The sequence below is a fragment of the Pagrus pagrus genome, assembly GCF_965226575.1.
Source record: "Pagrus pagrus genome assembly, chromosome: 21".
Classification (NCBI taxonomy): Eukaryota; Metazoa; Chordata; class Actinopteri; order Spariformes; family Sparidae; genus Pagrus; species Pagrus pagrus.
Window position 1 is genome coordinate 16617286 of NC_140208.1, and position 25811 is coordinate 16643096.

A 25811-nucleotide genomic window follows, 5' to 3' on the forward strand; every position below is an offset into this window, starting at 1 on the left:
GATGGTGAGATCAAATAACATCGATCTGAATAACTTGACTCTCTCCAAGGTGGTACATCATGTAAAAATACTCACATGAATTTGAATTTGAACTACTTTTACCTTTCAAGTATTTTACCTCTCGAATCTTGTTATTTTTTTTACTGACCACTTCAGAAATATTTTGCAGGCAGCCTGTACTCTTAACAGGCTCAAGTAGAAAGCTGTGTTTTCTCATAAGTTTGCATAAGAACCTTCCCTTCAATTTCTTATCCAAGTACTGGTAATGGCGTCAGAATCTGCCATCCAAATACACTGACAGGTCTACAATTCAATTCTGCTGCCCTCATCTCTCCTCTCAGTCTATTCTTGCATCCTTTTTATCTTCTCCCCTCTGTTCTGAGTGGCGTTAATTAGTTCATTTTCTCCCTTTTTAAGTGCCTGGCTGCTCTGGGTTGTCAGCCCATAATGTAGACATCCTAATGACCTTTGCTTGGCCAGATGGCGCCCTGTGTTACCGAAAATGAATCACACATATGTATATCGCAATATAATTGCCAAGTGAATTATTGAGGAATATTGACGTTTTTGCAACATTGTCATTTCTGAATATAACAAGGTGAAGATTTTGAAGGAAGATTTGTATTGTGTGTTCCCTCCAAGGCCATAGAGACGGCGCTGGACTGCCTGAAGAGTGCCAACACAGAGCCCTACTACAGACGACAGGCCTGGGAGGTCATTAAGTGTTTCCTGGTCGCCATGACCAGTCTGGATGACAATAAGCACGCTCTCTACCAGCTTCTGTCTCATCCCAAGTAAGTCAACATTCTGGGTTTGATTTTTGCCTTGGTATTGTGGTTTTTGTGGAATTTATTTACAATTAATTGTTTGTTATTTCCGTTGTAAAGCAGGATTGAATACTAAATTAGAGTATGAGCTTTTAGTAGGATAAATTAAGCCACCATGGCCTGATATTTTGATTGACTTGTTATTCTGGACATATTCAGTGTATTTCTATGTAGGGCTGGGCAATATATCAATCTTATATTGGTAACGTGATATGAGATTATATATTGTGTTAGATTTTGATTATTGCGATGGGGGAGAAGTGTTGTCTCTTCCTGGTTTTAAAGGCTATATTACAGAAAGTGATGTAATTTCCTCAACTTAGCCAGTGTTGTAAAAAGTACACAAAAATCATACTTGAGAAAAAGTAAAGATATTGTGTTAAAATATTGCAGTATAAAAGATATTGCTGTATTATTTAAGGCCATATCACCTAGCCTTAGGTTGTCAACAAAAATGACAGGAGGTGCTCACTTGCATTTAGCTTTGAGTCCATACACAGCCAGGTCTCCTATCAATTATCCCTCCTCTTTAACCTTTACTAGACTGACTTCACCTTGACCTCGACCTCCACCCTGCCCACTGCTTTCCTCACCATCTCTATGTAAATCGTCCCACCACCTGCAGACATCCCCTGCTCTCGCTCTTTCACGTCACGTCTTCACCAGCCTCCCCACCACACACTGCCTCATCAATTCTGTCTCAAGAGCAAGACTTGCTAATTACAAACGCGCAGCCTCCCCCCTCCACCCTCTGGCAGGCCTCACTGCGAGGCGGAGACACATACATGAACAGACAAACAGGAAGGGGGGTTGGTTGTCGGGTGGGTTAGTCGCATTACCATCATTGATCCCCGGGCAGGGGCTAATTGACTTTCCCCTGTCTGTTTACGCTACACCATGCCCCTTACGCTCCTGTCATTCCACACTAACACACATGGATACGTCCATGCACACGTTTCTGCGAGGATAATGAAGTGTGTCAGTTATGATCAGGGGGCCTGCACCTGCTGCTTCCCCTCGTTGATTCGCAGTGCCCTCTCTCTTGGAAGATTTTGTCTCCTCTTTTTTCTCTCTCTCTGCCTCCTGTCATCTCCATCAAACCTTCTCTCTTGCCTCAGTATTTTGTCACTGTGAGTACAGCCTTTCACTTTTAAAAGAACAAGATACATAGAGCAAATCATGAAATGCCAAGTGGGGAGAATGGAGCAGCTTTAGGGTGGCAGGCCCCTGAATCAGTGAGGGGCATTTGATCCGACTTTTTATCAACAATGCCAGCCACCCCCAACTTTCTCCGCCCGTCACGTTCGACACTCACCCCTCCTCAATCCCTCCACCGACTTCTACTCTCTCCTCCTTCAAAGAGTAGTCTTTTAAATGGCAATAATGAAATGAAGCGATCCATCAGGTCTGCCCCTGGCGTGTGGCATTATAAAACACAAGCTCAAGCATGGAGAAAACAGCTGCTCAATCACACCATGGCCCAGTTGCCTTCAGCTGCAGTAAATAACAAAAATACCAACAGGGGACAAACAGGGAGGCAGAGGAATAGAAAGGCAGAAGGAGCTACGGGGAGAGGAAAATTGAAGGACAAAGACGCAGAGTTTCAGGTTCAGGGACCGCAGACAGGCAGTGGACTTGGATCTTAATTTTAAATATTGAGCAATCAGGCTGAACGCAAATTTTTTAGCTTAAATAAAGGTTCTGTGCCACATGACGCATGTAAACATATTGTCCTTGTTAGTATGTGATTTCTTAATTCATTGTGTTGCTTTCTCTCCAATTAGCTTCACAGAGAAGTGGATCCCCAATGTCATCATCTCTCACCGCTACAAAGCACAAGACACGCCCGCCCGCAGAACTTTTGAACAGGCCCTGACTGGGGCCTTCATGTCTGCTGTGATAAAGGACCTGAGGCCCAGCGCGCTGCCCTTCGTGGCCAGCCTGATTCGCCATTACACCATGGTCGCTGTGGCTCAGCAGTGTGGTGAGGGACTAGTTCTCTTTGTATTCTCTATGTCTAATATTAGCTTTCTGTTAAACGCTGGCATTGGTATGCATTCCCAGCTGCACAAGAAAAAATCAGTCACTTTCCACTTCAGTCCTTTCTCTGCTTTTATTAAAATTCTGCCTGTTTCATTTTCCTTTAACACAACATAAGAAAATATTTCACACAAAACTCCTCTCCTCTTGTCCGCCTCCTTTATCCCAGGTCCGTTCCTGCTGCCATCCTACCAGCTGGGCAGCCAGCCAAGTACAGCCATGTTCCACAGTGAGGAGAACGGCTCAAAGGGCATGGATCCACTGGTTCTGATCGACGCCATTGCTATCTGCATGGCCTACGAGGAGAAGGAGCTGTGTAAGATTGGGGAAGTGGCCCTGGCTGTCATCTTTGACGTGGCCAGCATCATCCTTGGCTCCAAGGAGAGGGTAAGTCGCTGAGAGGAGGGTATTGGAAGGCTCAGATATTTGTGAATATATCTTAAGGAAATGATTTCGCTCAACACTCAGGCACAACTACTCTGAATGACTGATTACTCGAATTTACATAATGAAGTTTGATCTGATACACCTTTAATCAAATTGAAGGGTTTTTGTTGTTTTATAATTATTCTTCAATGTGTATGATGTATGTTTTCATATGTTTATAGTTGTTAAATCAGTAAATCATCTCAGCCCTTGCCTACTTCCTCAGGCGTGCCAGCTGCCCTTGTTCTCCTACATTGTGGAGCGTCTGTGCGCCTGCTGCTATGAGCAGGCCTGGTACGCCAAGCTTGGTGGTGTGGTGTCCATCAAGTTCCTGATGGAGAGACTTCCTCTGATCTGGGTGCTACAGAACCAGCTCACCTTTCTGAAGGCCCTGCTCTTTGTCATGATGGACCTCACTGGAGAGGTAAGAGGAAGTGACTGAATAATCTAACATTTAGCAAATATTATAAAAAGGAGTAGATGATTTACCTGCTATGTGTTGTCGACTTTTGTTTTCACACGCTGTTTCCAACTTTCTTCTTGTGTCGCACCACTGTACTCTCACTGCAGTGGCATTGTACTAACTACCTTATTGATTTTCATAAGGTGTCAAATGGAGCGGTAGCCATGGCCAAGACCACTCTGGAGCAGCTGCTAGTACGCTGTGCCACTCCACTGAAAGATGAAGAAAAGACAGAGGAGCTGCTGGCTGCCCAGGACAAGTCTTTCCACATGGTCACACACGACCTTGTCCGAGAGGTCACCTCCCCCAACTCGACCGTCAGAAAGCAGGCCATGCACTCCCTCCAGGTGCTGGCCCACGTCACTGGCAAGAGTGTTACTGTCATCATGGAACCACACAAAGAGGTAAACAAGGACTGAATGCCGTGGTAGTTTGGGATTTTCTGTGAAATGCACCTGTCTATTTAGTTTAAACACAAAATAAGCTACAATCAAGGACCGTGTCTGAACACCCTGGACTGATGCCTTCTGAGAGTGTATCAATTTTGAAATTTAACTTGAGAGTCAAACAGAAAATGTCTTTTAATCTACATTAATTTATTGTTTTCTGTGGGTTTTTTTCACTTCAGGTATTGCAAGATATGGTTCCCCCCAAGAAACACCTGCTCCGCCACCAGCCTGCCAATGCCCAGATCGGCTTGATGGAGGGCAACACCTTCTGCACCACCCTGCAGCCCCGTCTCTTTACAATGGACCTCAATGTCATGGAGCATAAGGTCTTCTACACAGAGGTATGTAAGATGCCGAAGTCATTAATTACATCAGTCACATACTCAAGATCTACTTCTCCAAATTGCCCTTTTTAATTATTTATGTCATGTTCATCTTATATATGTTATTGATTTATGACTATTTATACAAACACCTTGAAGCACACTGTAAGCGTTCCCCCCCACCACCACCACACACACACACACAAAAAATATTCTTAAATGACATAATTCTTCGATCAATGTAACCTTTTGCATGCGTTTCCTCCCTCTCCAGCTGTTGAACCTGTGTGAGGCCGAGGATGCTGCTCTGATGAAGCTGCCCTGTTACAAGAGCCTCCCCTCTCTGGTTCCACTCCGCATCGCTGCTCTCAGTGAGTAGGCTCTGCTGAACCTGATATTGGTCCCATGTATTATGGAATTTTTCAATTGCTACTAGTGTTTTGTGTTCAAAGCAAGTCAATCTGGATGAAGCTAAATACATAAACTGTTATTAATATGTTGTTGACCATATTTTTTCGCTCTTATCTTTGTTTTACCTCAGTGTGTTATGTTAGTAATGTTAATTTATAGGCATTTAAAACTGAATTCACTTGTCAGAAGTTAAATGTTTCTTTTCTGTTCAGATGCCCTGGCAGCCTGTAATTACTTGCCACAGTCCAGAGAGAAGATCATTGCTGCCCTGTTTAAAGCCCTCAACTCCACCAACAATGAACTCCAGGAAGCTGGCGAGGCATGTATGAGGAAGGTCAGTGCAACAGCTCTCGTCCTTTTCTTGTTGCTTTGTGATTGGTTTGTTTAATTTTTCAAATGATGTTATGACTTACAGGAAATGTTACATCTGAAATTAGTTTCAGCCCTCAAACCCATCATCTTTAAGTATGATGCATCCGTTTTTGTTATAGACACTTTTCTCATATTTTCAAAAGCTATTATAAGCATATACAACACCATGATAGAAAATGGTATTGAATATGCTGAGAGAAAATTTTACTCTTTGGCTTTTTTATGGTTTAAATCTGTAAACCCAAAGCTGTGGATTTTGGAATCCACAATCTTTACCACCTGTTGCAAGACATTTGTCACAGGGCAACACTGCCATTTATTTCCCTCCTATCTAGGCGTCTTAACATTGGTGCCCGGTTTGTTTCTGAATTGATTTGGAATTAATTTCAAGAGTTTATCGATTACTTAGAAAGCCCAGACCTTTGTGATATCACTTACTTCAGCTGCAATTCCCTTTGAGCAGAAAACACAGACCCACAGACCTGACCTTTCTAAATCTGGATTAAAGACTGTGCCCTTAAACTATGAAGCAGTCAACCCAAGATCAGACTAGTGATTTTGGTGGCACCCTTTAAATCCTTTCTAAAACCACATTTTCTACACCTTTGAAATTGCCTTCGACTGTGTCACCCTTATGCTCTCTCCTCCTAATTTATCCATTTGTATTATTTGTACTTTCGCTATGTTATGTTTTGTTATGCTTGTTTTGTTTTCTAAGTATAGTGTTTTATTATCTTGTTTTCCTGGTTCTCCTCCTTCCGCCTTCATTAGTCTTTTATCTGCATCACTCATGTCATTTGCCATCTGAAAAGTCCTTTGTTAATCTTCCCCTCATACAGTTTCCCCACCCAGTTATCTTCATATGGACCTCCCTCTGCTTTATCACACTCTCCCTGAACCATCCCGGCCTCTATTTATCAAAGTATCCATACAATCTTCGCCTCTATCCATCTATCCAAAACTCTTTTTCCCTCCATTTCTGTGTCCTTCATTTTCTGTCTTTGCCACCGTCACTCCTTTTCACTATCCTGTGATTTTTTATTTTTTATTTTTTTGCCTCGCCATTCTCTTCTCTCTCCATTCTTTCATCTCTGCCCTGCTACCACTAATGAGCGTTGCCATGGCCCGATCGATACAGGATGGAGTGTTTGTTCTCAGCACTGAGAGGAAAATGAATGTGGCTGCCATGCATCATTCCCTCCCGACTGTGTGAGGGTGTGGGTGTGCGTCATCAGTGTTTGGTGTTGGCAAGTGTGCTTGGTTATGGCTGGTCATGCCCTCATTTGAGTGGCCTTAGTTCCTTAATGGAGATACAGGGGCTAGCGAGAGCAGTTCATGGGGCTAGAAAACACGACAAGGCCAGGTCTCACGTCGAGACCAAATGATTTGTGAAAGCGAAATTAAAATGATTTGGTTTAATGCATTGTGGGAAAAATATCTGGCCAAACATCTGAAAAATACTTTGAATTTTTGACAGCATCAGAGCTTTAAAGAGTTGATTAAACCTCATGGAATTAAAAATAATGTTTCCCTGCTCTGTGTTTTAGTTCCTGGAAGGTGCGACTATCGAGGTCGACCAGATCCACACACACATGCGCCCCCTGCTGATGATGCTGGGTGACTACCGCAGCTTGACGCTCAACGTGGTGAACCGCCTGACCTCTGTCACACGTCTTTTCCCCAACTCCTTCAATGACAAGTTCTGTGATCAGATGATGGTGAGAAATTACAGATTCTGTCCTCCACCTCCTCCTCATCGCACAACATCAACAGTTAATCGTGGCATCAATGTGGAGAACATGACCACCAAAGCTTTTAACAGTGCTAGGCTTTAAATGATAGATTCTTTTACAGTATCTTAATACTTGAGTAGGTTACATTTTGAATATTCTACTGAATATACTGCAGATGTAATCTAATAAGGCTGTTTTAAGTAATTTTTGAAGGCCAAATATAAGTATGATAGAAGTTATGTATGCCATTTCTCTTTAGAATTAGCAACTACTCGCTAATTATACTAAAAGGATATTATAAAAAAAAGCTTTGCAGCAGATATTTTGTTTTTGGTTGAAACTGTGTTAAGAATATATTCCCTGAATCTCCAGTGAATGTTAGGTCTGTGTTGGTGCCATCTGGTACCTATTGAATCTCAATCTTGTCTCTCTTTGTCTTTCTCAGCAACACCTGAGGAAGTGGATGGAGGTGGTTGTAATAACACACAAGGGAGGCCAGCGCAGTGACGGCAGTGTAAGTATACACAGTTCAGACAGTCCCATACACACACCTCACAGCACTGAGACATTCAATACAATTGTAAAGCTTCCATCATGCATATCATGTAGATGTACCCTGTGTCTTTTAGTTACTTTTTCTAGAAATCTTGTTTCGATGCAATATAGAAGCAGTCAGACCTACAGGAGCAGCTCAATACAGCCGATGACTGGAATCCTTTTTTTTTTTTGTTTAGTTGATGTCCTGCCTAAACCAAACAGCACTCAATGAAGGGACAGAGAAATTGCCCCTCAAACACACAAAGCCACAGTCACATATAGTCAACACCTCCTCAATGTGGACTCCTCCCAGATGAGTTGTGAGTGGCCATATTACAATCAATGATTAATTAGGCGCCAGGCAGGCGGTGGTGGGCCCAGCGCTGCGTCTCCTCATTATCTCCCCGACAGATAACCTTGTAAAGGCAGAGAAAAGGTGAGAGAGAGGAAGGAGAGGGGGGGAAAAAAACAGCTGCCTCTCCCTCATAGAAATAATGTCCACTTTTTCCTGCCTTCTCTTTATGCGAGTTCATCCTGCCTCATCTCAAAATGGTTCGTTTAATTAGATGCAAATTAGCCCTTTGTCTTCCCCACCCTCCAACTTGTGCTCTTTGTGGTTGTTGACAGCAAGGCTGGCAGTGACAATAAAGCCAGGGTCATGGGGTGAATTAGCTTAGCCTGATCAAGACAAAAAGAGGAGAAGGAAGGATGGAACAGGGCTGAGCAGGATCGTCTGAAGACATGTAGGCAAGCAAGAGGGCTTCGACAGAGAGGAGGAGAATATGGAGTAAAGTATTGAGGTGAGAGGAGGAGTAAAGATCTTGTATTGGAGAAAAGGTAAAACACCAAAAACAAAATGTCAGTTTCTGTATTCATGACCTGATATCTGCCAGGAGAGTGTTTTCCTCCAAATGCCATGGAATCAATGTTGCTCGACTGACGTTCCACTGTGGCCCCTGCCCCATTATCCATCCACTGCAGAGAAAAGTTGTTCCCGAGGTCACTCGTAAAGGTTGCTTCCGTCTCGCCATCCATTTCATTATCACCTTGTCTTATCTGCTCACTTTCCATATGGAACAAAGACAGACAACACACAGCCACACACACAAATGCACACATAATGCTCTACTGACTCTGATCATTGTCTCCCGTTCCGGCACAGCCTGCGTTGGAGGGCGTTGAGGTGAGATGTGACCTGGTGTTGCGCCCATTGTTGGTGACTCTCTTGTCAGTGATTTAAACCTAGTTGAACCAATGTCGTGCTGGTGAATTGAACCAATGTCGTGGTAGTGGTGCTGGTGGAGTTGCCCTGTATTTCTGTGTCCGTGTGTCTGTGGTCGTCTCCAGAAATGTTCCTGTCATCTCAGCCTTGCCCTAATATTTCTGACTGCTAAAGAAATGTCCAATTTTCCCCATTTCCCTTTGACTTTTGCACCCCTTAGATGTAGATAATACAAGGTTTAGGAAAATTGTCACAAAACGATCCCTTGTTTGTACAAATGTAATTCAGATCTCCTGCAAAACGACTACCCTAATGAGCCCAGTTTGCATTTTCTGTCGTTTGACCAAGATTCATCCTCATCTTTCCACAGTGGCCGTCCATCAAGACTGTCAGAAATGATGTCCGTGTCTTGTTGCGTCATCTTCTCAAGATTTTAATTCGCTCCCTTCTTTCCTCTGCTCTTTTTCTGCATTTTTTTCTCTAGGAAATGAAGATCTGTTCTGCCATCATTAACCTTTTCCACCTGATCCCAGCTGCACCTCAGACTCTGGTCAAACCTCTGCTGGAGGTGGTCATGAAGACGGAGAGGGCTATGCTAATAGAGGTAGGACACTTAACACGACTCTTCAGATGGACTTGTAGAGACTGTCCAATCTTACTTTATGACTTACTTTAGGATTAGCAAGGAAATTCAAGAGCACAGCTCAAACAGTGATTCAAGAAAAGGAACATTTTCAACATTTTATTTTAGAAAGCAAACTCTACCACTTCATGGCAGTGTGCCTTGGTCTTACAAGAGCACTTGTGGCATGTAGATGAATGAAGCAAGAAAAAAAAGATGAGGATGAAGAGGAAAATGACCTGAACAAAAAATTACCATAGTAACGTTAAAGTATGTTACAGCTAGAAAAAGGGTCATCGACATTACTTAAGACATTTAATAGCTGAAGTAAGCAATGCATGATTATATTACAATAAATCCCTGAAAACTCTCTTGATGATCTCATGATATTAGTTGTTCCATCCTGGGATAAGCTTCCTAATCCTGTTTGATCTCTATCTGATGTATAGTCTTAATGGCACATTAAACTCTGCGATTAAGCGCAGATCTTCACAAGAATTCAAATTTTCATTCTCCATTTTCTACCTGTTTACTTTACTTTGTCTCCTCTCCTCCCTCTCTCCTCCCTCCTGTGTCAGGCTGGCAGTCCATTCAGGGAGCCTTTGATCAAGTTCCTGACACGTCACCCATCTCAGACTGTGGAGCTGTTCATGATGGAGGCTACGCTGAACGACCCTCAGTGGAGCCGCATGTTCATGGTCAGACACCTAAGTAGCAGTCCCTTCAGTCTTTTCATTGACACATTTGCCAATAAAAAAAGCATTTTGCTGCCTCAGTTATGGGCTGTAATCAGGGATATACTGGGTATTTCGAAGCTCAGTGGTCCTGTTAAGACCAAATTTAGATGGATCTTCCCAGTAAATACTCTTTACTTTGTGTTCATGTGCAGAGTTTTCTGAAACACAAAGATGCCAAGCCGCTAAGAGACGTGCTGGCTTCTAATCCCAACCGCTTCGTCCCCCTGCTGGTTCCCGCTGGCACTGCAGCAACAGTTCGACCTGGATCTCCTTCCACCTCCACAGCCAGGCTGGACCTGCAGTTTCAGGCTATCAAGGTATACACATTTTCCTTTATCTTTTTCTACATCGATCCATAGCGCTTAATTCTAATATGAAGACTACATAAATACTTTCATTACCTGTAACCTTTTTTCTTCTTCATCCCTTCTGCTCAGATTATCAGCATCATAGTGAAGAATGACGAGGGCTGGCTCGCAGGGCAGCACTCTCTGGTCAGCCAGCTGAGGCGAGTCTGGGTCAGCGAGGCCTTCCAGGAGAGACATCGCAAAGACAACATGGCTGCCACCAACTGGAAGGAGCCCAAGCTGCTGGCTTACTGCCTGCTCAGTTACTGCAAGTATGTACACTCATTCAAATTGTAATGTGTTTGAGGAAGTCGTCATTAGACCTTATACTGTATATGCCCTCTCTCAAAGACTGCCAATGAGCCTTTGGGCCAAGCATTATTCTGACATTAACAATGACTTAAGTGACCCTTTGAGTAATACATACATATACATTTAAATTTTTAAAGGGCTGCAAGTTAATAACGCAGGTTTGTGTAGTTTCTTACTATGAGTAACTTAATGGCATTCCAATCATGAATGACCTTCTCACCCCTCTTCTCTGGCTGAGCACAGAGAAAGTACTAAAGCACTTGGTGCACCAGGCACTTAGCAGATGTTTATTTCAGACCCTGCAATTAACCCCCAACCACTTTAGACGGTAATTTTAGAGTGTATGAGTTTAGTCAACCTTCTTTGGATAAACAAAGTTTTGTTTAAAGGGTGTAAAAATGTCTTTATTACCTGTGACACCTTAGTATAAGATTATTTGAAAGTTATGTTGTACAATATAAGTTATTATTGTCATTGACATTAGTTATGTCTCCTGTCTCCTTGATAGGTGTAACTACTCAGAAATTGAGCTACTGTTCCAGCTCCTGCGAGCCTTTACAGGTCGCTTCTTATGCAACATGACCTTCCTGAAGGAGTACATGGAGGAGGAGATTCCCAGGAAGTACTCCATTACCCAGAAACGTGCCCTGTTCTTCCGCTTCGTTGAGTTCAATGACCCACACTTCAACGATGAGCTTAAAGCCAAGGTACATACACAGACATGAGAGTCAATTAGTGGCTTCATGGCAAAGGGGGCTGAAAATCCCAGTGACCTTTTTGCAAGTTTATAAACCATCTTTTTGGAATTGCTGGTCAAGAGATGGTCGGAGGTATAATAAACTCTTACCGACCACGTGGGAAAAAATTATCAGTGTTTGGCTTGTGGGAAGTGTGCAACACTCAAACCCGCCCCTATTCAGAAATGCAAAAATGTCTAAATCTGGAAATGGAATTGATATAACATGTGAGAATTGGGTATTTTCAGTGAAATACTATTTCCAGGAAAGGATTATTAAGGACTGCAGTTTTGCTGCTATTTGTCTCTTTGTTTCTAGCACAGCAGTTATTACTTTCTTTTGGTTCGTATAAAGGCTGCTAAAGGAAAAATAGATATTTAAATAAATATGCTAATTTAAAGCTGCAGTGCGCATGGAAGCCTTAATTGGGGGGGAAAAAAGATTTTTTTAAATTGTGCAGGAAAAACAGATTAAAATCATGAATCGTGAATTGATTTTTCAGTCCTAAACTGAATAATGCATTGTAAATCCTGCTGCAAGATTCTTTGATCATCATCTCGGCTTGGGACGTGATCTGTGTGACTTTTCTGGTTGGTGTGTTTTGTACCAGAAGTTCTTTGATAGAGTCAGGAAGGTCATTTTGTCTGGTTCTAGACCCTCAGAGGCTCACAGATGAATGCGTCTGTCCTCTCTACCTGACCTGCTGCTGCAAGCATTACAATCATTCAGGCTGCTTTTTAATTAAGCCCACTCTCCCGCATGCATGCTCTCACACATACACACACAGACAGATGAACACACATGCACGCACACACACACACACACACACACACACACACACACACACACACACACACACACACACACACACACACATTTTGCACAGCTGTAACAGACACAGAGGAGCAACAGCACTGCTGTTAAGTACAAACGGGTCAGCGGGGATAGCCTGCCCTGGCACACTGTATCATATAGCCGAATGGCTAGACACACACACAAGAGGCTGGCTAAAGCGCCCAGACCCCCAAAATTCAAGGACATGCACTTTATGTTTATGATGCTGCTCACTCCAGCCTGGTCTTTTTGCCTGGATTCAGGTTAATTCTTTATTGCCTTCTGTAGAGATGTTTTTTCACAGTCTGTACACAGAAAAGACAACCAGAACAAGGTATAAACAAAAAAGAAACAGAATAATTACACACAACACAAGTCTAATACAGTATGCCCTAGCTGTTTAAATCGCTCATAGCTGAGGGCACAAAACTCCTCCAAAAGCATCTTTTATGCCTTTTTTTATTTTTTATTTGTCAGATTAGTCATCCGCTAAGAGGAAGGAGGGTGAAGCATCGTTTGAGGGGTTGGCAGGGGTCGTGTGAGGTTTGGGGGTTGGCAGTGGGGATACCAATTATTTTATTTCAGGAGCTTGTCTCCGTTGCTGAGGGAAACAGATCTGTTCACATTGCTTCATCTGCTTCTGTGCTGGAGAAAAAAAGGGACATAGGCATGGGAGAGGGTTCATCCAACTCACTGTGCTGTGTCTTTCCAGGACAAAAAGCTGTTCTTGAATTTTTAGCAGAGCAGAGTTCATTCACCGAGCTAGCAGAGCCATAACACCCCCACCCCCATCAGAATTTTGCCCATATTGTTGTTTTTCTCTTGATTGTCCTCCTCTGGTGAGCAGTAGATGCTAGCTGTGTTTGAAGTGGAGAGACAGACAAGGGGCCAGACTGACAGAAAGAACGAACGAACGAACGAACGTGTGTTTGTGAATATGTTTGTTTATGGTGATTAGTGTAAGTGTTGTGAGCAAGAGAATGAGTGTGGGTGTTACCACTGCTGACATTTAAATAATTGCCTTTAGCATTTTCCCAGAAGCATAATAACACAGGGAAGTGTGTAAGTGTGTGTGTGTGTTCTCGGTATGAGTTCGATAGAGGCCCAGGTTCTTGTGTAGCATCTCATGGGTTTGGGAGGATATTTCACTTTAAGACGACACAGAGAAGAGTGTGTAAAAGAGAGAGGGGGAGAGAGACAAGGTGGGACAGCAGCAATGAATCATCTATGATGGCACAGACTGACCTCATGCTGCTTCTGCATCGCTTCTTTTGTTTCGTCTAAACAGTTCTTACAGAAAACCGCTTTTGTGTTGCTTCTTTTGTTCGAAAGAGCTTGAGTATTCGCGGAATAGATTTCGAGCAGACGAGCAAACAAACAAGTGTATGAAATTTATGAAGCACAGTGCATCTGTTTCACATTCTGCTGCTTCTTCTTTTTTTTTTGTTCGCGACATGACATACAGTGTAGCAGAATGCGTCTACATGCTGTGCTCGTATCATCCCCTCAGTGGTGAATGAAATCAAACCGAAGTGTTAAGTTGAAACAGCATAACATAATTTTGTTAGTACCTGTTACAATCCTCCTGTGTGTAAGCAACAATGAATTAGATTTTCACTCGCATCTAATTACTGTTTGTTTTTTAATTTTACAAATAAAACAATAACACAGAAAAAATAATACCAAGGACTCATGTTTTAATAAGTAAAACAGTTTAAAAAGATGAATGCAGCTGTATTACCAACATAGATGTTTTTCACCGATTGTACTTACCATTCAAGACTTCCTGTGGCGACTTCACAATAAAAGCCATACATTTTTTGCACATACCTGGTAGGGATGGTTCATAATACATACTCTTGCCCTCCACCCCCCACTGCTTTACCACCATCTTCTTCCTAATGTGGTTGTGTTGCAGTGGCTCTAGGGTCTCTGCACACACTCACACGTACACTTGCTTGTTATTTGTTTAAGGGTATGGAAATGGGATTTGAGATAATTAAGACACCTGCAGAACAAGATATAGGCTACTTGCCCAGAGGTATTGTGTGTGTGTGTACGTACATTTGCACCAACACACACAGCCTGCAGAGAACAGCATCTCCTGGCATTACAGAAATACGCTCTGATCCTACAATGATTGATGTCAGAGACGCTCAGAATTAATAGGAACAGATGAGACTGTAGGACAGAGTGGTGCTCCATGCATTTTCTGTGTCTTCATTTGGCGGGTGCGTGTGTTTCTGCATGCGTGTGTGAGTTTATCAGCCATGCATGTACGTTGTGCAGAGTGTGTGTGAATAATGTGCTAACAGAGGAGCTCGAACATATGCTGCCACAGCTCGTTCTCCACTGAGCGATGCCCTGTCCTCCCCAGTGATGGATTGAACAGGGGGGTTCATTAACAGATAGCAGCTTCTTTAATAAATGCAGTCGTTAGCGATATTGTGGTTGGGTTATTCTGCATTTTTTCCTGCTAATCAAGACTTTGTCTTCATCAGATCCCTGATAACAATCCCTGAAGGTTTCAGAGTGTTGGTAAATTGCATTTGAAGCTTTGCCTCAGCAATAATTTTGAATACTTTTTCTGAATTATGAGAATTTGTTTTTGTTTTTTTTTGTATTTTCTCAAGAAATTTTGATGACAATTATTTTGGACATTTGACATTGCTGTGCCTCAAGTCTGTCTTTGTGCTCCCAAGTTCTTTTTCTTCTCAAATGAATCAAAGTTTCTCCCGGGAAATTATCAATGTGAAAAGGACCTGTGTCCGTCTGATTTTGGAATAGATTGTCGAGCAGATTACTATTTCATCACTTAATTATGTGCCATGGAGAGCTGAGGGTGTGCAGATTTTTCACTTATGCAGCTTGTGAAAGACCACACCAGGTGATTTCACTGATTAGTTTCTCCTTTCTTGAAGGTTGCGTATTCCCCTAAGTAAGTGGAAAAATGTTTTTTTTAATCAGTAAAATCATATGTGTGTTTTGTCCTGTTTCCTAGGTGCTGCAGCACATCCTGAACCCAGCCTTCCTCTACAGCTTTGAGAAGGGGGAAGGTGAGCAGCTGCTTGGACCTCCCAACCCTGAAGGCGACAATCCCGAAAGCATTACCAGCGTCTTCATCACTAAGGTGCACATGCAAATACATGTTTGAGATTTCTTCACATTGAGTCTCCTCACTTCTCCCCACTTCTCCCTTTGTTCATAACTCACCAGCTTTGTCTCTCCATCCGTCTCTGTGATTTCATTACCTGCTGCATTTCCTCTCATAATGTCTTATCAGTCCAGCACATCTCCACACTCTGTCATCATCAACTACATCCCACTTAGTCAGAGTCGTCTTCTCTCGTGTCCTCCACACATTACTTGATCACTTAATTGCTGTCGTTCTCTTCTTCCTCTTCGTCTCTTCCATCTGTCCTTGTTTTTCTCTCTCCCTCCCTCTTTCCATCACATTTCATTCATCAGGCCGGACTATAATTCCTGGTGTAAATGTCAGGGTGAGACCATGCTAAAGGTCAGCGTGTTTGTTTGTGCTGTGGCAGATCTCATCACTGACTAACACCAGTCCTAATGGCTGCTAATGGCTCCTCTACGGTCTGGTTAAAACTCATTTCCTCACTCACCTTCCTCTCTCTGTGTGCTCTCCTCCCCTTCTGTACCTCTCTTCAGGGAATTTTGATGGTGATTGGTATTTTGAATGGGTAGCTGTCTCTTTCTAAGAGCTTTTTTAATGTGTGAAAAACTGCTGTATATTGCTGTTGTGGTGGAGGTCATTCAAATGTAATTTTGAGAAGTAAACATTAGACAGTATACTTTGTTCAGGCAAACATTATACGCAATAGAATGTGTTTCACGTAAGGTGACTTCTATCGACCTCGGTCAGCAACCTTTTTTTGCCTATAAAATCAATTTATTTAAAAATGTGCTACTTTGACTCTGATTCAGCCACTTCTCTGTCTGTAGTCACCGATCTGTGGTTTCTGTCCTGCCCACAATCTGCAAAGTAACTAGTAACTAAAGTTATAAAACAAATGTAATCGAGTAAAACATACAGTATTTTCCTTCAAACTGTAGTGAAGTTTAAGTGTGAAGAAGATATTTTTCAGTCTGATCGTCACCTTTGCAGATCTACAGTCCTCACTCCGGTGGCACAATCTCTAACCATACACCGCTCCCATCTCTGTTGAAGGTTCTCGACCCAGAGAAGCAGGCGGACCTGCTGGACTCGCTGCGAATCTGCCTGCTGCAGTTCTCCACCCTGCTGGTGGAGCACGCACCCCACCACATTCATGACAACAACAAGTCACGCAACAGCAAGCTGCGGCGCCTCATGACCTTCGCCTGGCCATGCCTACTGCCCAAAGCCTGCGTGGACCCTGCCTGTAAATACAGCGGCCATTTACTCCTGGCGCACATCATTGCAAAGTTCGCCATTCACAAGAAGATTGTCCTGCAGGTGAGGAGGAATGTAGAGAGTAAAAACTCAGTGGAGCGTGGGTTTAATTGAGAATTGAGATGAAACAAGGCGAATTTGTGAAGAAGATGTATAATGAGTTCATGCAACACAAAGAATGAAATGAGATGATTACAGATAAATGCAAGATACAAAAATAACAAACTTAAAATTGGAGAAACATGATTAATGTAAGTAGTACTCAGAAAGAAAATTGGGAAATAATACAGTAGAGGAATTGAAGTGAAGTGAGTATGTGCTTGGCTGATAGCTTAATAGTATTCCATTAATGTAATATAAATGTATTGGAAGAGAAATACAGTAGTTGGAGGGGCCATTAAAAAGGAATAAGAATTGGTAGCATCACTTGTGCAGGAAAAGTTATATTAAAGTGCATTACCTTTACTTTCCCAGGTTTTCCACAGCTTGCTGAAGGCCCATACCATGGAGGCCCGGGCCATTGTGCGACAGGCCATGGCCATCTTGACCCCAGCTGTGCCTGCCCGCATGGAGGACGGCCACCAGATGTTGACCCACTGGACTCGCAAGATCATTGTGGAGGAGGGACACACTGTACCGCAACTGGTCCACATACTGCATCTCATTGTGCAGCACTTCAGGGTGAGCTGATATAGAACAACAAACGCAGATATTTAAGTTCAAGCCACTATTGAATGTATTGATTCCCAGTGTGTGCATATGGGTAAACAGGGTAGGGTAGACAGAACAGTCAAAAAAAATCTGAATTCTGTCCCTGTAAGCATGAGAGACTTGTCTGAACACCACACTGAGTAATTCCTTTCTTAAAAAATCACAAAAATTTCTGATTAATGAATATCTTACACTCCTCAAAGTGAGAGGGTAACTGCCACTTTAGTTCATCCACATTTGTTGCTGCTGCCAGCTCCCTGCTCAGTGTGGCTTCGGCAACTGCAGGGAACCACATGGGGAAAACTGTTGAGAAGCTATTTTTGCTGATTATCTGAGTGCCCTGAATTGTGTGATGCCTCTAAACCAGCCCTAATGGGAATTGAGCATCATCATTTAAAGTTGGATTATCGTGTACACCCCAATGAATAATTTTCATGATATTAGTTAGTTAACTAAATTTGAGTTTCATTTCGACAGTAGCCAAGGCAATGGTGTGGCTCTCCAGCACAAAGCTTACTCATTCATCATTGGCTAGTGGAGCTAATGGTAACCGCCTGCTGCCTGTAATCGCCTTGATGCACATACAATCCCAGACACACCGTCTCAGTGATGGTCGACAGAGTCAAGGAGAGCCTAGTCTGTGAACCCAGCAATGGATCATTGGCCTTTATGTTCGCCTTCCTCCTTAAACTTCACTCACACTTTCTGCCCTCTCGCTACTTTCGTCTGATGCTCGCCGCCTCGCCGGTCAGAAAGCGACAGTCTCTAAGCAGAAGACTGACATTTCCCTCAGTTCCCCTCTCTATCTCACTGACAGGCTGCTCTCACTGGGCCAGATGACTAATCTAATGTAATCACATCAGCATAATTACACTGGGGAGAAGATAATGACAGACAGATGAGAGACTTTGTGTGTGTGTGTGTGTATGTGTGTTTGATAAAGAAATAGAGATTGTGTGCGTGTTTGTCTGTGTGCACACGTGATGGACAGGGCTTAGCCACTCTGTCATTAAGGGGCTGTGAAGCCCTGCTCTATCGGCTATAATTACCCTCAAAGTGAGAAGCTTTAATATTCTTTGACACTGGCAACAGCCCTCAGATAGACATCTCATCTCTTGCTCTTTTGTCTGCGTGCGTCTGTGAGTCCCAGTTCAGTTTGCGATGAAGCTAAGTGACTCTTGAGTGTGACGCTTGAGAGTGTGAATTCTCGGGGCTAAGTGTGTCATCATGTCCTTGAGACTAAGTGGGAATACGACTTCAGAGTTTGCCCCTTCTGACTTGGTGTCTCAAAGTGATTGAGCACCCCGTTTAACTTTGCATGCGTTATCAACCAGAATCAAGAGCAAGGTTTAAGCAGTGTCGAAAAAAAATTGCATTTCATGCAGTTGCCTTTCATTCACTTTTTATTTTTGTCAGCACTGATGATAATGACGCTCTATCAGCGGACTGGATTTTTGCAGCAAGATGGTGTTGAAGCGAGCAAGGCAGGGTTGTAAGGAGTTATGGGGCTCTTTGTTGACTGGAAACCTCTAATTTTAGGCATTTAACCAAGCAGGGTCTTGTTGGGAAAGAATAACACAAAAAATGGATGCACCCAACAAAAGGTCACTTTCAAAATTGTTATAGATGGTTGCTCAGGCAATGGAAGCCAGCCTGATGTATTATGTGACGATACTGTTGTATGATATGATACTGTCATTACAACATGAAGTTGAGGCAAGGCTGAGGTTCTCCTCATCTGTTGTCAGCAAACCAGTAACGGACTTGATATCAAAACCAATGTGAAATTAATATGACAAACTTGCATGCTTAACTTTACATCACTTTTTTGGCATCTTAATAAATTCATGGAGAGTTTTTGTGTGTGAGGAATGTTTTCTGGTGTTCCCTCTCATGCAAAACAGGATTGTTTATAAGTTTATAATCCTACAAAATGTATCACTCGTTTCCCACTTCTCCATACTTGGACACTTGCATCTGGTTTTGGAAAGAGTGGCAGCCCAGGTAGTGAGATGTCCAAGTACAGGATGCAGAAACAGGCCCCAAGTGACAATGGCATTTTATGTTAATGTTTGGGTTCTTTACAAACTGCTCTGTCATCTGTTCAGCCTTATTTGCTATCATTGTTATCATGTTTACTTCTGTTCCTCAAAACTCTGCCGTTGGCATTAGTGACCATCTGCCATTGGTGAAAATGCAGAAAAGTCCAGACTGACACTTTGTGTTTTAAAATGCCAAATATTGAAGCTTCATGAACTAGATATTCAATATATTGAATCACTTATTTTCACATCACTACTTAAATGTTTAATTACTGCAATCTTTTTCCAGGTGTACTACCCTGTTCGCCACCACCTGGTGCAGCACATGATCAGTGCAATGCAGCGTCTGGGCTTCACCCCCAGTGTAACCATAGAGCAAAGGAAGCTGGCTGTCGATCTGGCCGAGGTGGTCATCAAATGGGAGTTACAGAGGATCAAAGACCAGCAGGTTTGCTCATGGACTGGTAAAAAATACACATACAATATAACTACAAAATCCAGGGAGAGAGGCTGTTGGAACTACACACAGTTTTCAATGACCCAAAATGTGGGCAACCATATCAGTTTGTGACTAACACAAACAGTTTTGTGCCCACATTGTTTATGGATCACCGCTGCTGTCTGGAGATGGTTATTAGTTCACAAGAAAATGCCATTTATCATAGAGATAGAACATTCTCTTAGTCGCATTTCATAAATACTCATGACCCATAATCCTGTAGGAGCTGGATAGAAACCTTGAAAAGATACACACTTGATAAAATTCTATAAACTGTTATTATGTTTACTGATGAACTCATTTCCTCTCCTGTCTGTCCCTCTCTTTGCCGTGGCAGCCGGAGTCTGAGGCTGAAGTAGGCGCTGGCGGTGAAGGGACTAGTGCCGCTGCTGTGAAAAGAGGACTGTCTCTGGAAGCTGCGGCTGCTGCTGCTGCTGGACAAGACGTCAAGAGGTTCCGCACAGCAACTGGAGCTGCTTCCACGGTGAGCTCAATCCATCAGCACTCAGGGGGTAGCAGAATGTTGCTGTGAGTCTCTGTGGCCAGTCACCTTAGCCAGGCTTGGCTTTACAGTAGTTAATCATACATTGTTCATTATAACTGTTGAATCCTCTTACCTACTCTCCGCTGGCTGTCCCTGTGTTCCACACTACTCTGAGTGATCAAACAGACATTTTGCATATCTCCGAGACAAAAATTACCAACAGGAGATGACAGCATGGTCGTTGTTGTTGTTGTTGTCTTAATCCATTGTTCCTTACAACAGCATAGCAGGCTCACATCTATTTCATCGGGAATCCCACTGTGATCTGTTGTTTCTGCAGTCTCAAAACTGGATGAGATGTCTTTGTTGTGCCTGTTCAACATCTAAATCTAAGTTGCTGAATCACTATGGTCAACCTCTGATATATTCTTTTAAAAGGCTATTTTAAAAACTTCGAAGTTGTCGGTCAACATAACCTTGTTATTTTAGTATCTGTGTGTTGTAGACTTGACAACCTATTGTACAATAATACTTCACTTATGAATTTCAGTATTCGCAAAGTATATTCATTATTAATCACCACTAATCTATCGCGTTGTAGTGTTAATAGCCCTGCACTAAAATTTAACCCAACACAACTGCATTATGATTATGATATGTTAAATATCCCTTTTATACGTCACACTAGCTTAAGTTTTAACAACTGCATTCTTAATGACGGTGTTATTTCAAACTCCTTTTATCTAATGTCAAGAGAAAAATGCAACAGCAATTGTTTCTGCTTGAGCCAGAGAAATGTTAATTGCTTTGAAAGTTGCCAGGATAATTATCAGAAAATCATAGTTGCAGCCTTCTTTTCACTATAAGCAGCGCAGGCAAAAACCTGACATTGTGAGTTTTATTATAAAGTACATTTGTTGTCTTAGAGACTTAAAACTTTAATTAGTCTTTGTTTATAGAATCATTCTATCCTCTGTATTAAAAAAAAAAGCTGACATAATAATAATTATAATGTTTGTGTGTGTTTGTTTGTTTGTTTGTGTGTGTGTGTTTGTGTGTGTGTGTTTGTGTGTGTGTGTTTGTGTATGTGTGTGTGTATGTGTATGTGTATAGGTGTTCGGCCGCAGCCAGTCCATGCCAGGTACTGAGACCATGCTCACCAAGCCTGTTGAGAAACAACATACGGACACAGTGGTCAACTTCCTCATCAGGATTGCATGCCAGGTAAAAAGCCCACAATTACTGCCACACATACACACTCAGTACTCCAATTCTCTTTCCGTCTCTCTCACACACACACACACACACACACACACACACACACACACACACACACACACACACACACACACACACACACCAGGTACAGTTCTGCCATCCATAGCGCCTGCCAGGTAGGACACAACTGTCCTAACCCCTCGGTGGTGAAGGAAGGACACACCTGGTGGCTGTCCTAAACAATTCTCCACAAACACACACACATTCACGCACACACACAGTCCTTTATGTGTCTCCTCACACATTCGTCCCTTGGTCTAGTGGCAGTGATGACCTTGGTCACAAGCCTGAAATAGACTGTTGAGAATTCACCCACCTTGACTTTTCTTACTTTCTTTTTTGGGCCAAGCTTCATTCTCACTGTTCATCCAACCATCTCTGTTGAATATAAGCTTCTGTATGACTGCTGGGGATCGCTCACTGCTCACAGAACAGTCTAAAGAAACATAATCTTTTCTTTGTATTCCACTTGATAACAGTGTGGTGTGATGCTAAATTGATCCCAGTTGAAAAATCATTTCTTTTCACCGGTCCCAGAGATCACCGACCGAAGCAAACCTCACCTAGAGCTGATAAGGATTTGTTGTCTTGCTAAGGATTTTTCCACATAGTGGATGTTTGTCATCTTGAGGGCTTGTGTTGATCTTCCTGATTGACTGGTTGTGCTATTGTTGACCTCCCGCTGCATGAATGAAATTACAACATATGGTGCCAGTCCTCGTCTCTTCTTGCCCTCTGCGATTTCACACATCGCCAGGACACCATTGTGATATTGAAGATGAAGACCCATTGTCACTGATAACGATCCCAACCTTCATCTCATCTCATTTCTAGGTGAACGACAGCACCAATGTGGCTGGGTCTCCGGGGGAGCTGCTGTCCCGTCGCTGTGTTAGCCTGATGAAGTCTGCCCTCAGGCCTGACATGTGGCCTCGCGCCGAACTCAAGCTACAGTGGTTTGACAAGCTGCTTATGACAGTGGTAAGATGGCATATGCTTTTAGAATGATTATTAGACCGCCATTATGTTTTATATGGCCACATCCATGCTTGTGTCTGTTGTTGTGCTGTATTTCCGCACTGCATTTCCCAGAGATTACTTGTAATGGCTTTTTCTTGGATTTTCCATTGATGAAAATTAACTTTCTGAAAGTGTCTGTCTAATCTTTTCTTATGTATTTAATGGAGACTGTTGTTGTTCTTTAAAATCCCCCCAAAATTATTTATTTGAGCATGTCACGGATTAAAGTTGTATGTCATCAGCACTGTTTTAGACAAACCCTTTTGAATGAAATGCAAAATGTTCATGTTTGTTGTCACAGCTCCGAGCAGTAAACAGCAAACGGCAAAGGATAACTAATGCGTCTCTGCCGACTGCCAAAGTTTCCCTGTCCCTGTTTAAGCTCTGTCTTAGTGTTTGCTCTAACGTCTCCTAGTCCTTTGTCCGTTATCGGTAATACATGAAGTGAGGCGCCAACCCCCATAATGACAAAATAATGACAGTGGTGAGATAACAGGGGTCTATCCGGGTTGGCCTGTGCCTTCCCGTTCAACCCTCCTCCCCCCTCCTCCTTCATCCTAAACTCCTCAGCCTTGCCTTCTGTATCGCCCCACTATGCCTCTCTGCATCTCTCCCTTTCCACCACTTCCTCCTCTCATCTCCTCTTTTCTTTTCAGCCCCTTATCGCAGCCTCTCTTCTTTCTCTCCCCTTTTATCTGTTGCTCCACTCTCATCTCTCTGGTCTGATTCAGCGCCACTGTTCAGACAAGGTTATCACCATGTGCTGCCAATTGTCACGTACTTCCCTTGTTCCCTTTTGGGGATCACTGCATCGGCCTTCTTTCTGCCTGCACATACGCACAAATACACACACATACCCAGTCCCAATCAGCCCCTCTACGTCCCATGGGGATGGTCTGACAAACAAGGCTTTCTGCAGGTCTTATGCAGATGCACATTCACAGGCCCCCGTCCCCCCGGGAGCATGCTCTACCTGCCCAGCCATCTCACTCAGACTAATGAACAATGCTCTAAATCGGATTACCTTTTATCATCCCATTGTACTGCCATGGCAGTGATTAAGAGTCAGGAGGAGGGGTGTGAGAGGGTAAATGAGGAGGGGCCACGCACACAATCCCACGCTCTTGAACATAAATGCGTGTGCCCTATCTGCATTGCTCCAGAGGTCCCATCCTGTTAATACAGTGCCAAATCAATACTACCCTAATATCTACCAGGAGCCTTATCACAAGAGTCACCTTGTTCATTAGCCAAGATTAGTGCCATGGATCTGTCCCAGATTATCCTCTTGGCCCTGCCAACGTTGTAAACCTTGATTGCAATTTAGACAAAATTAGGACCCGATGTTGGCCATTGATCTTTAGTTTAGCAGCAATCAGAGTGCCTCGGTTCTTTTGTGTGAGAATTACCTCTGTGTGTAGAATATTGATTTCTGAGTTGGAATTCATATGGAATAAAAACCTAAATGATTAATGCATCTGCCGATGAATTTGCACTACGTTTTTTCTTGCTTTGTTTTGGGTTGTACACTCATGATTTAAAAAAATGAGCCTGGATATTTTCCTGGACGCAGGGATCACATACTTTAAGACTTATAATGATTGGTAAATATTTCATTTTATTATCTCTCCCTCTCTTCTGCTTCTCTTTATTGTCCTCTCAGGAACAGCCAGCTCAGGCTAACATCTCTAACATCTGCACTGGACTGGAGATTCTCTGCTTCCTCCTGACAGTGCTGCAGTCCCCAGCCATCCTGGCCCATTTTAAACCCCTCCAGCGGGGCATCGCTGCGTGCATGACCTGCGGCAACACCAAAGTCCTTCGCGCTGTCCATTCCCTCCTGTCTCGCCTCATGAGCATCTTCCCCACTGAACCCAGTAAGTTGCCAGTGCCTAATGCCTTAATTCTAACTGGAATGTAGTCCTTGGAAAGCGCTGCATATCTGAGTTGTCTGAGGAATTGCTAACTCCCTTATGTGTTCATTGAAGACGTGCCAAAATATTTGGAGCATTTCTCTGTTGATTGATGCTCATCATGCCATGTGCTGAAAGCGAAGCATTGATTTAGATTCTCAGCTTTTCCTTGTCTGAAGCAAACGCTGCTCTCTCCCTCCAGGCACGTCAACAGTCGCATCTAAGTATGAGGAATTGGAGTGTCTGTATGCTGCTGTGGGCAAGGTCATCTATGAGGGACTCACCAACTATGAGAAAGCCACAAGCAACACTAACCCCACACAGCTCTTCGGTAAGACCTTTAGCTCTTTAGTTCTCCCTTTCTACCCACTTGCGCTCTGTTACTTTCACTTTGTTGCTCATAAACCCTGTCTTTTTTCAGATATTTTACTCACTTGCATTCTTTTCCATACAAAACCAAGCTACCTCAGTCACTTTTAGCAATTAAGTCAGTGAGTGGGTCGTTAAAATGTAAGCCGATGGGTTGCGCTGCTAGGGCTAACATCTGGTCTGTTTAAACAGAGGCCACAGTCCAGTGGTTTGGGAAAGGTTGTCTCGGGAAGGATTGGTGCTTCAGCCACCATCCCTTTATGAACATTACTGTTATCCGCCCAGATGTCACAGAGTATTTATGGATAAGGTGTACATCAAAGCTTCTTCCAAGGGGAAGTTATTTGATTTATCTCTCTTCTATTTGGAATGTACAGTAGGTTTCCAAATAAAGGCCCACAATGTGACTATTGGAGTATAAAGGTAATGCTATTTGATACAGTTTCGAAAAATGGCAGTTGTGGTCAATAAAAAAGCTTTAGGTATCCTGCTGTCGCAGAGACCTGATGTGATGGGGGGTGACATTTTAACATTTGTCTCCACTCCAGGGAGCAACAGCAGAGGGGGACATTACTCATACCCATCTCTGTCTCTGCGACACTGGAACTTTTGTTAGATTTTCTAAAAAACAAAAAGTCCTTGTCTTGCCGTGTGAATGAACACAGCCTGACTGCAGGTGTGTGTGCGTGTGTGTGTTACCTTGCCCC

The 25811-nt window shown here is 43.0% G+C and overlaps 1 protein-coding gene across 2 annotated transcripts in view; it reads left to right on the forward strand.

Moving 5' to 3' along the window:
* The window catches only part of trrap (transformation/transcription domain-associated protein), a 79551-nt gene that overhangs the window by 11122 nt on the left and 42618 nt on the right, over window positions 1-25811 (forward strand). Inside the window, exons 22-46 of one of the 2 annotated variants that reach the window (XM_084341897.1) lie at window positions 643-794; window positions 2612-2811; window positions 3037-3254; window positions 3520-3717; window positions 3900-4160; window positions 4385-4546; window positions 4803-4899; window positions 5152-5273; window positions 6859-7029; window positions 7490-7558; window positions 8744-8764; window positions 9288-9407; window positions 10004-10123; window positions 10315-10479; window positions 10600-10781; window positions 11330-11528; window positions 15394-15522; window positions 16585-16851; window positions 17263-17469; window positions 19831-19989; window positions 20378-20524; window positions 21638-21748; window positions 22637-22783; window positions 24486-24699; window positions 24938-25066. In XM_084341897.1, the coding sequence (XP_084198023.1) occupies window positions 643-794; window positions 2612-2811; window positions 3037-3254; window positions 3520-3717; window positions 3900-4160; window positions 4385-4546; window positions 4803-4899; window positions 5152-5273; window positions 6859-7029; window positions 7490-7558; window positions 8744-8764; window positions 9288-9407; window positions 10004-10123; window positions 10315-10479; window positions 10600-10781; window positions 11330-11528; window positions 15394-15522; window positions 16585-16851; window positions 17263-17469; window positions 19831-19989; window positions 20378-20524; window positions 21638-21748; window positions 22637-22783; window positions 24486-24699; window positions 24938-25066 (3967 nt within the window). The remainder of the gene's footprint in view (window positions 1-642; window positions 795-2611; window positions 2812-3036; window positions 3255-3519; window positions 3718-3899; window positions 4161-4384; window positions 4547-4802; window positions 4900-5151; window positions 5274-6858; window positions 7030-7489; window positions 7559-8743; window positions 8765-9287; window positions 9408-10003; window positions 10124-10314; window positions 10480-10599; window positions 10782-11329; window positions 11529-15393; window positions 15523-16584; window positions 16852-17262; window positions 17470-19830; window positions 19990-20377; window positions 20525-21637; window positions 21749-22636; window positions 22784-24485; window positions 24700-24937; window positions 25067-25811) is intronic. The other variant, XM_084341898.1, reaches the window with a different exon arrangement.